Here is a 14,577-nt window from a genome sequence, read left to right as displayed (position 1 = left end):
AAGTGCAAGGAGTGGGGGGTGATTGGAAAGTGCAAAGCAGAGGAGGGAAAACAAATAAATATTGAATAGAATAAATAATAAATAAGGGCTTTAAACCATTGTAGTGCAGCCAGCAAGTGGCAGGTGAAAGTTAGTCAGAAAGGTATATCTGATAATTGCAGAAGAAACGTGAGAGGGGGACTGTATGGGTACAGATACATAACCCTAGTGCAGATGGTGGCCTGGAGGCAGTGCAGGAGGGTGGCAGGGTGAGCAGGTACATGGGCCCTAAAGAACAGAGGGTGGCCAGGTGCACAATGCCATGAGAAGAAACGGATCAACAGGGGAGAAAGGGGGCAAAGGCAGAGGCAGAGAGGAAGGTCTTGAGAAGTTTCCAGAACCAAAGATGTTTTTCCTCAAGTTTCAAGGTGGCCGGGAGGCTGTTCCAAAGGGAGGCACCAGCTGAAGACAGGGATCTACCCCCAGCTAGTTTTTTTGCAAAACGACTAACCCTAAGGGAATTAGAAGTAGAGGAGCGAAGAGCTCGAGAGGGGAGGTATTTACAGAGGGATAGTTGAAGGTATTTTGGACCCAGCCCCCAGAAAGCCTTGTGGACAATGCATAGGGTTTTAAATTTAATCCTTGCATCCACTGAGAGCGAATCAAGGGATTTCAAGGCTGGAGAGATACAATCCCAGGGCTTGAGACCAAGGACAAGTCTTGCAGTCCTGTTCTATATTAGTTGTAGAGGGCGGAGAGTGGAGGCAGGTAGATTTAGGAAGAGGCTGTTACAGTAATCCAGTCTGGAAAGAACAAGAGCTTGGAAGGCAGTGAGCTTTTGAGGGAAGGAGAAGAAAGGTAGAGTACCTCTAAGGAGGTGAAGTAAAAAGTGTAGAGCCAAAGATAACCCCAAGGTTCTTAGCTGCACAAGTGGGGGTGGGAGGAGGGTCAAGGGAGGCCGGCCAGAGAGTGAGAGGAAAGGATGGAGATGGTGTACCAATAAGGAGAATCTCAGTCTTGTTGGCATTTAGACATAGATCATTGGCGGCACACCAATTTTGAATGGCGATTAGACAGTCGGAGATGAGAGAAGGGGAGGAGGAGGCTGAAGGAAGCCTGAAAATGAGTTGGGTGTCGTCAGCATAGCACTGGAAAGTTGAGCAGAACATGGAGATGCAGTAAACGAGAGTTGCCAGGTATTGGTTGAAAAGCTAGGGCGAGAGGATAGACCCCTGGGGGACACCACATGTGGGGAGGGAGATAGAAGATAGGAAGGACCCAAGTTGTACCTGGGAGGGTCGATGAAGGAGAAAAGAGGTCAGCCAGGCCATAGCCTGATCAGTGATACCGAGGTTGTCACAAAGACGATTGAGCAGGGTGGTATGGTTGACCATGTCGAATGCAGAGGAGAGGTCAAGTAGGATGAGGACAGAGGGACGAACAAGTTACTTCTTAACTTGTAACGTTCTTTCGATGGGATGTTCCTCCGACGTATTCCTTATCTTGATAGATTACCTCCCAGCTTGCTGGCCTCAGAAATTTTTTCAGTAGAGGGCCCTGTGCGTCGACGTCCCTCGAGCTGGTGTCCCTCGACAGCCACCGTCTCTGCGCTGATGTCACCGTGCGTATCAATAGACTCGCACAGCATCCGTTGCTCAGTTCCGTTCTGTAGCTTGAAAATTTAGCTGTGCATGAAATGGTTATGGACCTTGAAGGAGCGTAAGCTGCAACTACAAGGGAAGTTTTACTGCGGGGATGGATGGGAGGGGCGATAAGGAGGAGGTTTGCAAGATAGAGCTTGTAATTCACTCACTCTTCTGGTAGATGTTAAAGCCACTAGTAGGACAGTTTTAAGGGTGAGAAATCTTAATGAACAAGAATGGAGTGGTTCAAAAGGAGTACCCATTAGGAAGTTTAAGACTAGATTTAAATCCCATAAGGGAACTTGGAAAGGCTTTGGGGGATAAACATTAGTTAATCCCTTCAGGAATTGAATCACTAGGGGTAGTTTGAAATATGATGGCTCCTCCGCAGTGTGCTTGAAGATTGACAACGCTGCGAGGTAGCCTTTGATTGTACCAACTTGGAGACCTGAATTCGCCAAATAGAGCAAAAAAGATAACACCATTGGTGTACCGCATGAAAAGGGATCGATATTCTCTTCTCTAGACCAGCTGCAAAATCTGTTCCAATGGCAGCGGTATAAAGTCTTTGTTGCTGGCCTCCTAGCCAAAAGCAACACCTCCATGACATCATCTGGAAGGTCCCAATCCTTGTATCTCAACCTTTCAGAAACCAAGCGTGAAGGTTGAGCGTTCTGATGTTTGGATGGAGAACCTGACCTCCCTTCTGCGAGAGAAAGTCTTCTCTTTGTGGAAGACGGATCGGAGGACAGATGGACATGTCCAGAAGGTCCGGGTACCACGTTCTCCTGGACCAATCTGGGGCCATTAGGATCATGGATTTCCGGAATCTTCTCAACCTCCTGATCATTTGAGGAATGACAAGGAGTGGAGGAAACGCATACAGAAGTGGAAACTCCCAGTCCACTACAAACGTGTCCCCTAGAGCTCCTCTCGGGGGAAATTCCCTTGAACAAAACCGATTGAACTTCCTGTTGATGCTGGTGGCAAACAGATCCACTTGAGGGGTTCCCCAAAGGGTGAAGATCTCCTGAATGACTTCCTGAGCTAGCTCCCACTCGTGGGAGACTGTGCCCTGCCTGCTCAGAACGTCCGCTGTCAAGTTATTCTCTCCGGCTAGGTAAACTGCCGATAGAGAGATTCCTTCCTGAATTGCCCAATACCAAAGCTGAATTGCCTCTCTGCACATTGGCAGTGACCCTACGCCTCCTCTTTTGTTGAGGTAGTGCATGGCCACAGTATTTTCTGTCATTATCAGGACATTCTTTCCCTGTACTGATGGCAGAAAAGCTTTCAGCGCTAGTCTGATTGCTCTCAGCTCCAATAGGTTGATGTGTAGTCTGGACTCCGATGGAGACCACCGACCGCTGATGGTCAAGTCGTTGGTATCGGCTCCCCACCCCGTGAGTGAGGCATCCGTGACTACTGTTATCTCCGGCCAAGGTTGCCAAAACTGTTCCCCTTTCAAGATGTTCTCCCGACAGGCCCACCACTGAAAGTCTTGAGCTATTCTGTCTGGGATTTGAAGGAGATCTGACATTCTCCCTGAGAACTGCGACCATTGGGTTCTTAGAGCCCACTGGAGGGATCTCATTCTCAGGCGAGCCTCTGGCACAAGGAACATGCAGGATGCCATGAGACCGAGCAACCTCAAAAAGTCGAAGGCTGGTAGACATTGGGCATTTTGAAACTTGGTGACCATCTGTAACGCTCACCTGGTATCCACGGGGACGTCACTCAGCCTGTTTTGACCTCTTACGACCTCGAACCCTTCCCTGGAGTCTACTCGACTGGAGACTGGGCCTGAAACAAAGGATTGGTAGAGTTTAACTCCCTATTGTCTCTGTGTGCTTGAACCCCTTCTTCCCTGGGGTCCAAACCTTCCCTTTGATCCACAGCTCACCTGGTTTTCTTGGAAAGTGTGCTCTCCGTCCTGCTTTCAACGCAGGGGCGCGTTGATTGATGCGGGCTCGTTGCTGCCTAGTTACTTCACAGGCAAGAGTCTGACAGGTAAGTATAATGAGTTTTTTGAACAGTTCTCTAACTTCGTTCTTTTCCTTCCTTAGATGATGGCCGGCGTCCAGGGATGGCGACGTGCTGCTGAGATGAGTAGCGCTGAAGGTGAGGGAGAGCGCGATGCAACCCTTTCGTATTTGTATTGAACTGAGTTCCTTTTCTGTGTCTTTTAGGTGCCGCGACGTTTTCAGCGTGGATGTTGGTTATGAAGAAGAAATGCGGTGAGTAAGCGCGGTATGCGGCGCCTCTAGATGTTTCCACGCTAACCTGGAGTCTCTTTTCCCTCTTGCAGATGGATGAGAAGTTCCGGAGACAGAGTTCCCCCAGAGCGGATGGGATTCAGGTAAGCGTTTGAAGCTCGTACAGTCTTTAGAAATAAGCAAAGATTTTCTGAATGCTTAGTAATGCCTTTTTTCTGTTTTTTTTCCCTTTTCCTTAGGAAGCGGCGTGCCGGGATGGGAATGACACCGCCGAAGATGCCCGCAGAACAGAAGAAGCGATGAATGATGGGCAGAAGCACCGCAAGGTAAGGCTGTTCCTAACGGTGTTCTTGTTCTTGCAGGAGCTGAGCGCAGAAGAAAGATGCAGGCCTACTGGAGACCGATCCGAACACGGTGAGTGTCACGCTGCAGGTGCAGAAAACACAAAGCATGTTTCTCAGCCTGGGCGTGGCTTAAATAGTCTCTGGGTATCCCAGGTGTCTCTGGGCTGAACCACACCCAAAAGAATAGACTGCACATGCAGTTCTGGGAACCGAAATATGTGGGGCCATCCATCTTGTCCCCATCAAAGCACTACAAGTACAATCCCCAATGTTATCCTATGGGAGTGAGTGAGTTTGGTGCCACAAGTGCCAAGTCTGACTCCAGGTGGGTCTTTGGAGGGATGTAGAGGCCCCTTGAGGGCCAGGTAGGTGATTGTGGCCTGGCTCCAGCCTGACATCTTGGAGGGCTGGGGACATGAGGGGAAGGAATCATGACACATCTGTAGAATATCTTGAGCCCTCACCTCTGGTGGTGGGGCTTTTCCCAGGGAAGTGTCCAGGACTGATCCAATGAACTGGAGTCTCTGTGACGGTATCATCTGTGACTTCTTTAAATTGAGGGAGAAGCCCAGTTTGTGAAAGAAGTGGTAGACATGATCTAGTTGGATCCAAGCTTGTTCCGAGGATACTGCGCTGATCAACCAATCGTCCAGGTAAGGGTGGACGTGGAACCCTTCCCTCCTTAGACTTGCAGCCACTACAGACATTAGCTTGGTGAAGACCCTCGGGCAGAGGTCAGCCCAAATGGCAGAACTCGAAATTGATAGTGAGAGTTGCCAATTGCAAACCTCAAGTATTTCCTGTGTTTGAGATGGATTGGCACATGGAAATAATCATCCTGAAGATCTAGAGATACCAACCAGTCCTGAAGCTGGAGAGCCTGAAAGATCTGAGAAAGAGTTACCATCTTGAACTTGTCTTTCCTGAGGAATTTGTTCAATTCTCGCAAGTCCAAGATGGGTCTCAGTCCTCTGTCCTTCTTCGGTACTAGGAAGTAGGGGGAGTACCAACCCTTGTTCCTCTCCGCTACAGGTACCGATTCTATAGCACCTTTCTCTAGTAGCTCTAGAATCTCCTGCAGAAGGAGCGGATCTGGAAACTTCAAAGAGTTGTTCCCCGGTGGATGACTCTGAGGGGTGTGTAGGAAAGGCAGGCAGTAACCTTGGGCAATTGTCTCCAATGCCAAAGCATCTGACGTAATAGCCTGCCATTCCGCCAAATGTTGAGTTAACCTGCCCCCTACTGGTGCCTTGTGGGGAGAGACCTCAGAGGGGTTTAGAGGCGGCTGACGCAGATGCCGAGGGTAAAGAGGCACCTACGGTTGCGGCTTTTGTACCTTTAACCCGTCCATCACGGGTGAATCGTTTTTGGCCCCGAATGCGGAGTAAAAGCAAAAGGGCCTACCCCTCCATGAGGTTCCTGAGGGGCGATTCGGGGTCTGACAGATTGCAGCTCCAAGAGATTTCGCTGCTGCCTTAGATGTTTGTAACTTCTCCAGGCTGTCATCAGCTTTTTTACCAAACAAAGACGTGCCGTCAAAGGGCATATTCAAAAGTCTGGCCTGTACATCTGGGGCAAATCCAGACTTTCGCAACCACGCATATCTGCGGATTTTGGTACTAGCCGCCATGGCCCTGCTGATACTGTCAGCAGAATCAATGCCAGTTTGAAGGGACTCGCACATTGCATCTTTCCCATCCTTAATGATGTTTAAAAATGCTTCCCTTTCCTCTCCTTCCGGGAGACAGTCAGCCGCAGATGAAGCACACTGTATGGCTGAATCTTGCTAGCGTGCAAGTGGCGTTAATAGATTTAAGTGCCATGCTACATGCCGAAAAGACTTTTTTTGACAATGCGTCAAACCTTTTATCATCCCTGTCCTGTGGAATAGTAGGGTATGCAGATCTACTGTTCGATGAAGTTCCTGCTTGTACAACCAAACTCTCTGGAGTTGGATGCTTGCTTAAATATTCAGGGTCTGAGACAGATACTCTGTATTTGGCAGATCGTTTTTGTTAACTGCCGGGATTACTTCCAGAGTTTCCCAATTAGCAGAAATGTTTCTCTGTAGTGCAGAATGAAAGGGAACAACAGGATCTTCCTGTGGACCCTTAAATAGGATGTCAGTAAGGTCATCCTGCTGAAAAGAAGGTGAAGGTGTAGACCACCCCATGAACTCTATTATTCTGGCCATCAGAACCCTATAAGGGGTCTCAGCATGTTCCCCAGGGTCTGGTTTAGCAAATTCTACTTCAGGAGAAGTATCTAAACCACTTGCCTCATGTAAGGAGTCTTGAAGATCCTTTAATCTGTTCTCTTCTGAGATAAATTCCTCAGGAATGGGTGTTATGGTCCTTTGCAACCCAAAAGGTCTCATGATCAGAATCCTCCCCTTCCTCATATATAGAGGACAAAGCTCTAAAATAATCAGATCTAGGGTGTGGTTTAAAACCCATTTCTAGAGCAGAGGGGGCCAAGCTTGTAGTCACAGGTTGAGAAAACGTCGAAGTTGTCGACGCAGAAGTAAAAGGCTTCGATAAAAACGAAAAAGGCATTGAAAAAGTATGAAGGGGCCTCGAAGAACCCGAGAGGATCAGGATCCTACTCGGAGTCGTCGAGGTTATCGACGACATTCTCGAGGTCATGGTTGAAGCCCTCGGTACTTCTACTGACTGAGATGTGGTAACAGCAGTAGGTCTGTCCTTTATCGGTGTCAACGGGCCCTTCGATAGAGGCGTCGATGACGCAGATTTACTGCCTTTGCTCAAGGGTTCATGACGCTCTCGGGCAGTTTCTTTCGCCGGGTGCAACGACTTGCAGCGTTTTGATTTTTCGGGTCTTTCACGCAGGGTATCACATCTAGCCGTCTCTGAGGGGGTCGAGGCCGCTTTCTCGAAGATGCTAAGCATTTTTTTACAGAATTCCTCCCACTTAGCTGGAGAGCTGTGTTTCGTGGGGCAGGTGACCATTTCCGGGGAAGTGGAAGAAGATGAAAAAGAGGGAGATCTACGACGCCTCTTTTTCGAGTGTTTAGATCTCGAAGACTGATGGGAACCGCTTCGAGACCTTGAACGGGAATTTTCCTGTGACGGCGAGGAGACGAATGTCTCGACTCTGCCGAGGAAACTTTCGAAGGAGTAGAAGTTTTAAGAGTCTTACCTCTTTCTAGCTCCCCCTTATGCTCCTTCAAGGCTGTTGCCGTCATGAACATGCAGTCCTCGCATTCTGAACAGTGATGCTCCGATCCCAGGCACCACAAATGGATTCTGTGAGGATCCATCAATGAAATTTTCTTCCCACAATCACAACACTTTCTGAAGCCGGACAGTGGGGTTGACGGTTCGGATGAGGAAGCCAGCGATAAAAGATGATACATTCGAGGAATAAGTAGAAACTACTTGAAGAAAGAACTGAGCAACACGATTCCGAGGCCCACGAAGCGTGGAAAAACGGAACTGAGCAACGGACGCTGCGCAAGTCTATTTATACGCACGGTGACGTCGGCGCCCCGAGATGGTGGCTGTCGAGGGACACCAGCTCGAGGGACGTCGATGCGGAGCGCCCTCTACTGAAAAAAATTCCGAGGCCAGCAAGCTGGGAGGTAATCTATCAAGATAAGGAATACGTCGGAGGACACAATCCCTTCAAATGTTAGAATCGAGGTTGGAGAGCAGGTTTTCACGGATGTTCAGGAGAGCAGTTTCCGTACTTCTGGCAGCTCTGAGGCCAGATTGGTGGTCATGGAGGGAGCCAACAGAGTCAGAATGGAGATTAAGCTGAGAGATGGCCAGCTTTTCCAGGAACTTGGCCAAAAAGGGAGTAATGGAAATTGGGCGGTAGTTTGCCGGGCATGACAGATCAGCAGTGGATTTCTTGAGGAGAGGATGCACAAGGGAGTGTTTAAGAGGGGTCGGGAAAGAGCCAGAGGCAAAGGAGAGGTTGCAGAAATCAGCAAGGGCCGGCGCAAGGGTGTCAATGTGGTCCTTAATGGTTTTTGAGGAACAGGGATGGACCTGTTTTGATGAGGTTTTCATAGATCAGACTTGTCTAGATATCTCATCAGGGGAGAAAAGAGGAAAGAAGGAGAAAGGGGAGATGAGGGTTAGCTGAGGGAGGGTCAGCAGGCTGAGAAGGAGAGGGAGGAGGAGGGGGGGCGGAGGAGAGGGTGGACAGGATGTCCTGGGTTTTAGAGATAAAGTGAGAGGCAAGGGCATTGCAAAGATCCTGGGAGGAGAGAGGAGTGGAGACTGCAGCAGGGTTGGCCAGCTCCTTGCAGATTTTGAAAAGTTCGGCCGAGTTGTTAGATGCCACAGAGACGAGGGCTTGTATGTGGACTCTCTTCTTAGTGTGGACAGCAAGTCGGTATTGCCTTTGGAGCAGGCGGCAGGCCAGTTTGTCAGAGGATGAGCAAGAAGCCCTCCATTTCCTTTCCGCCGCCCTACACTTCCGTTTAAGTGTAGCTAGGTCAGAGTCATACCAAGAATTGTTAGCTCCATCATAAACCGCACACATGGGAACAAAATTAAATGGGAGCCGCCATAGAAGAATTCACAGAGTTTATGATAGATTCTAGCTTTCCCATCCTTCACCTGACAGTGTTAAAGAGGTCACAAGGAGGGGCTGTTCTTGCTTCTTTACACTTTGAGTCTTTAACCTCTGATGCAGGCACAGTTGAAATGCACACAAAGGTCCCGTTGAAGCCCCTCTTTCACCCAGAGCTTCACAAATACATTTATAATTTCAAGCAATATTTGTGACTAAGGTGAGATGCATTAATGGCATTTGCTCAGGAGACAAGTCTTTTCTAGCGAATTAGAAATGTGGGACATTAGCCAACAAAGGTTCGAAAATGACTGAGTTGTCTACTAACAATTGCAAGATAGTGTGAAAAACTGATCCAGCGTTTGCGAAAACAATTCTGGAAATCTGCCTGTGCGCCTGTGCAATATGACATTTTGGGAAGGTAGTAGCTAGTATTGGGGAAATGGAAGGCGGTTGATCCTGCTGGGGATTTTTTAAACAATGCACCATTCTTGGATGGGATGAGTGGTGGTGTACTTTCTATCAAACCATAAACATGTGTCTGTTACTTATGTTTAGTAGCATGATTGGGAAGATGGGACAATAGATTTTCAAAACGTCAAACACCACTTAACTACCCTGTCCCCAATTTAATCCTGACCATGGACTACACCTTGGGCGGTAATCATAGAATACAGCCCCCCCCCCCACATTAAGATTACTCAAACAGAGGGTTCCCCTTCTCCATTGCTTCTGGGGTGTCTTTGTTATTATGCTGGAACGCCATGTGGTTCAAGATATTTATCCAGTTTGTTCATGCTTCCGAAAGCAGGCAGCTTGACAGCTGAAAGCTGGATGGGCGGAATGTGGAGTTAACAAAAGGAAGCTAATTGAAAGGGATATTGCATTGTTTTTTTTTTAATGTGAATGGAAAGATGACAGGCCAAGGGGACCAAGCAGGCCGGTACTGTTTGAAGTCAAATAAGGGGAACTAATTGCAGTGATGAGGTAAGCCATCTGAATTTGTAAACATTCAGCACAAGGCTTTTTTTAAATTACTTATGCAAACTATGTCAGTGTAAAAAGCTTTCTTGTACAATGCATGATTTCAGCCATTGAAATTCACCCCGAACAGCACCACTAAACAGCAGAGCAATGCTCTGGGGTCTGGAGCAGAAATGAAGATGCAGGTACTCATTCCATGTAATCTGAGGCAATTCATATTTATACAAGACTCAAAACATTTATGGCAGAATGAAAATGCAAACAAGAAATCTAGCTTCAAAATGACAGGTCCCCACTGTTTATATTATTTATATCATTTTTGCCGGTTCTATATAATTGTAACGAATACATTATAGAGAGGGATGTTTCACCTAAAACAAATCAGTGAAAAAAACATCAATTTTTTTTCTATTTGGGGGCTCCCCCAAACCTCCCGTTTCTTTATGGGTTTAAGCCCACTCCAACCCCTCCCCACCAGTTGTATCCCCTTACCTGACCCCATCTAAGTTTCCACAACATTTTGGTGTTTTTTTTGCTGTTTTGTTTTCGTTATAAATTCCCTCTCTGTAATTGTTTTCTCTGTAATCAATAAATACATTTTTTGCCATTTATTAATTTAGAAATGTTCTAGAGTTTTTATTATTGAGGGAAAAGAAAGGACAAACATGGGCACAACACGTTTCTAATATGCCCATACGCAAGTGACACTCTCCTTAAGCCCACAAACCCCTGTAGAAATTGAGAGCTGCTGCTAGCTTAGAGAGATGCTACTTTCTTACCTGTAGTCAAAGAACAGCTCTTCACCAGCCTGAATGCCTCTTTTGGCAAAGATTCCTATTCGGTGATCCCCATTTACCATCACCACTGAAACCAAAAACACATCACATGGTTTCATCATATCAAGATGAATGGTTAATAACACTCAAATCTAAAGCATGTCTGAGACAGACAGAACGAGGCTATTACTGCCAACATGAGCATTTTAATGTTTGGGGAACTAAGGCCCTCCAATGGCATACCTTTCTACTCCAATTGTAAAGAGCACTGTTAGTGTTATATGACGGGCAAACAAAACCTTTCTGGGAACACACCGACCATACACCCCGTCCTCAATGGAGATACCAGGCACATGGTACGAAGTGACAGTAACAGGATATTTACAACCCACAAGTCACTTTCTGCCCCACATCAGGCGGGTAGGAAAGCTACAGGGTGACGGAGAGCACAGAGGTCAAGGGTCTTTATCCACTGGAGCAAATCGGTGGCACTAGCGTTCCTCACCTATGGGTTCTGCCACGAAAGGTGGAGAAGCCATACTAACATTCCAAAGTAAAATATAGGGGTCTGGTACTCAAATGCCCCTAGTCCTATAAGTCAACCTAGTGCCGAGAATTGTTCTCTTCCAACTATGACTCCTTAAAAATGTAAATCCCCTGCGTTCAACCAAAAAGAGGTCCTTAGTTGTGAGGGCTGGGGTCAGCACAGCTAAGCTAATGCCCTGCATGCAGGCCCCGTCTTCTTACCTCATTCTTAGATTTCAGTGGATCCAGAATGCATTGGTTCGCCTGAGTTATGGCCTAGTAACAGAGATCGAATTTCTAACACAGAAAATCCTTTCAAAGGCTGAGTGTATAAAGTTGCGTTCAATTCAATCTGGCTTTTTTGGCCTATGAATTTCTTAACTTTAAAGCCCGGTCCTATTTTTTCAAACAATGTCTTCTCCTACGTTCCAGCATGGACTCTATGATGCGCCCACAGACACTTCTTGTGCAGCCATATTCAAACTCTCCATTATGGGGGTGGGAGGCAATTTTGCATTTCAGGCTTCAAATTACTTTATTCCTATTGACGGTCATTGACTTGTATTACGTGAACTTGTGGGAAAAGCATTAAGATATTGGTGTTACTTGGGTGCTGCTTATCTTACTTAACATCATTGAATCCACACTGTGGTTATATTTACATTACGAACAGCCAACGAAGGGTGCTGTTGCATAGAACTACAACTCCCAAAACGTTTTGTGTCGCACACCTGTTCTACATCACCAGGGCGCGACACAGGCTATAACAGGACTGCGTCGGTGCTGCTGCGAAGCTGGTTTTAGCTTGTTTCTGCCTGGGTTGCCATTCGGCAGGATATGCTGCCGGTTGAGACCTGGGCTTAGTAAGAATTGCATTCCAGGTGACTAATTTCTACTTTTTAAGATATGATTGATGTGTATGATGAATTATTTATTTTATAATGTCATTGATATGAAGAAACTAAATTATCAAGCCCATAAAGGGCCCCCCCAGTGGTTGCTGGAACTATTGAACGTTGTAAAGCAGCCCTGGTGAATGCTATCCCACTGAGATTGCTGAGCTCATTAATTCTCATGATTTAGACCTATTATTGATTACGGAAACGTGGTTTTCAGAATCCTCCCCTAACTCATTTCATGAGTTAGTCTAAGATGATAACTTAATTAAACATATTAAATAGAACATCCAAAAAAGGTGGAGGTATTGCAGTCATTCACAAGGCTGCATTACCCATTTCACATCTTCATGCCCTGGATTGGAGTGATGATGCGCAAGTGGGAAAAATTACCTTTCAGATTTCCCCTAAAGCTGCCATTCATTTAGTGTTGGGCTATAGACCTCCTGGCCCATGTAAACATTTTTTGGAGAACCTTGATACCTTTCTCAGTAGCCAGGGGAGTAACCACAAGGAAATGCTCACAGTTGGTGTCTGGAATATCTGGTTAGATGACCAGAAAAAATGAGATTCGAAAGAACTAAGGGATTTATTGAATATCCATAGTCTTCACTCACTCGGAGTACAACCCTCGCATATAAAGGGCCATTGCTTGGATGTCAGTATAGCAAGAGGTACTTTGAAGGATATTGTGCCAGTCTATTGGTCGGATCACTTTGTGAAGTTCTTCTCACTGAGCCTTCCCAACTGGGTTAAAACCAATACCAAGGATAGACTGGCATTACATTCTCGGAAAGGCAAGGATCTGGATAAAATAACTGGCGATGAAATCACTGGGGCTCTTGCTTCCATTGATCCCGCACTTCCATGCAATTTATTTTTCACAGCTGGAGCCTCAATTTGTAACATAATGACCCTGTTAAAACCGAAGAACAAAAAAGTTTCTCAACCTTGGTTTTCACAGAACCTGCAATGTTTGCGCAAACTAGTTAGCAGGACCAATCATAGTTGGCAAAAGCAGCCCACTTGGAGAACAAAATTCAATGCAAAGAATGGATTAGTGGAATATAAATTAGCTATTTTTCTGGCCAAGAAAGATTTCTTGGGTAAGAAACTGAAAACTTCCTCCAGTAATCAACCAAGGGAACTGTTTTTCATTATATCTAAATTCTGCAATCCAAACTGCAAAGCAGCACTGCCTGATTCTTCTGCGGTGCAGGCTAATCTTTTTAACTCCTTCTTTGTGGATAAGATCGAACGGATAAGGGGCGATATTTAGCAGGCGGCCAACATAAATCCATCTGTGCCCCTGCACAATCAACCAGTAGGCTAGTTGGATGATTTACAAAATCAGGTGTTAGCACCCATTTTTCATTTTCATCTGGTTGTTGAAGATGATATATTCCAACTTATTAGGACTCTCAAACCCACCAGTGATTCTCCATCTACCATGCCGGTTTACGCAGCTAAGAGACTTGTGCAGGAACTCACCCCATTTATTACTAGTTTTGTTAATAAGTCATTGACAAGTGGAACTGTTCCAGAGAGTCTAAAGCTTTCAATTGTTTTTCCTCTATTGAAAAAGCCATCACTAGATGTGGAGATTCTTCAACATTATTGACCCATTGCAGGCCTACCAGTGGCAGCGAAAATTCTCAAAAAGTTTATCACCAATCAGTTGCAGGAATTTGTGAAACATGAATTATTATTGGACAAATTCCAATCTATATTCCAACCAAAATACGGAACCGAGAGTGCTCTCCTAGTTGTACAGGATGAACTGCTAAAGGCTGCGTACCAATGGGAACTTTCACTCTTGGTAATGTTGGATTTGTCCCCGGCCTTTGACACAGTGAATCATGGCATCCTTTTGGAACGACTACAGGTTGAAGAGTTTCTGATTTGACACTAGGCAGGTTTAGGTCTTTCCTGACCAATCGTCAACAGCGAGTGAGACTGGGGGAGTTCCTGTCGGACCTCATTAAGTTAAACTGTGGAGTTCGGCAGGGATCCTCCCTATCCCCACTGTCTAATTTGTATATTCGGCCCCTTTTGGAAATCTTGAGGCACTATGGGTTGAACTTCGACTCGTACGAGGACGATACCCAGATTTTTATCCGAGGTGTTAACTTTGAGGAAGCATTCAGCAGACTGGAACAGTGTCTGGAAGAAGTAAGAGGCTGGATGTCAAAAAACTACTTGCAGCTTAATGCAGCCAAGACCAAATTTATTTTGTTCGGACCCAAGCACCTGCTGAATACAGCTAAGAAATTGCCCATCCCCATGTTTTTAGGCAAAAGCCTAAAATGTGTACCTAAGATAAAAAAATCTGGGCTGTGTATGGCAAGAGGACCTCAGTAGTGAAGCCCAGGTGAGAGCTAAGATTCAAGTGGTGCACTTTGCCTTGAGATTGCTACGCCAAATGCTTTCCTACATACCTAAAGAAGATCATGCAGCTGTGGTGGGTGCCCTAACCAGTGCAATATGGACTATTGTAACAGTCAATTGTTGGGTGTCCCTTCTAAACAACTCCAGCAACTTCAGAAAGCACAAAATGCAGCGGTTAGAATGATATTCAAGTTGAGTAAAACTGCTCACGTGTCCTCATTCCGCCGCCAGCTACATTGGCTCTCAATTGAAGATCGTATCAGGTTCAAGGCAGCTTGTATTGT

The 14,577-nt window shown here is 46.2% G+C and overlaps 1 protein-coding gene across 2 annotated transcripts in view; it reads right to left on the bottom strand.

The window, feature by feature from the left end:
- EZH1 (enhancer of zeste 1 polycomb repressive complex 2 subunit) overlaps window positions 1-14,577 on the bottom strand; it is an 834,444-nt gene that overhangs the window by 12,913 nt on the left and 806,954 nt on the right. For both annotated transcript variants that reach the window (XM_069634417.1, XM_069634418.1), the window contains one exon: window positions 10,488-10,572. In XM_069634417.1, coding sequence (XP_069490518.1) covers window positions 10,488-10,572 — 85 coding nt within the window. The remainder of the gene's footprint in view (window positions 1-10,487; window positions 10,573-14,577) is intronic.

The sequence above is a fragment of the Ambystoma mexicanum genome, chromosome 13 (assembly GCF_040938575.1).
Source record: "Ambystoma mexicanum isolate Mex_15411 chromosome 13, UKY_AmexF1_1, whole genome shotgun sequence".
NCBI classification, from domain to species: domain Eukaryota; kingdom Metazoa; phylum Chordata; class Amphibia; order Caudata; family Ambystomatidae; genus Ambystoma; species Ambystoma mexicanum.
This window is presented reverse-complemented; position numbering and strand designations above follow the sequence as displayed.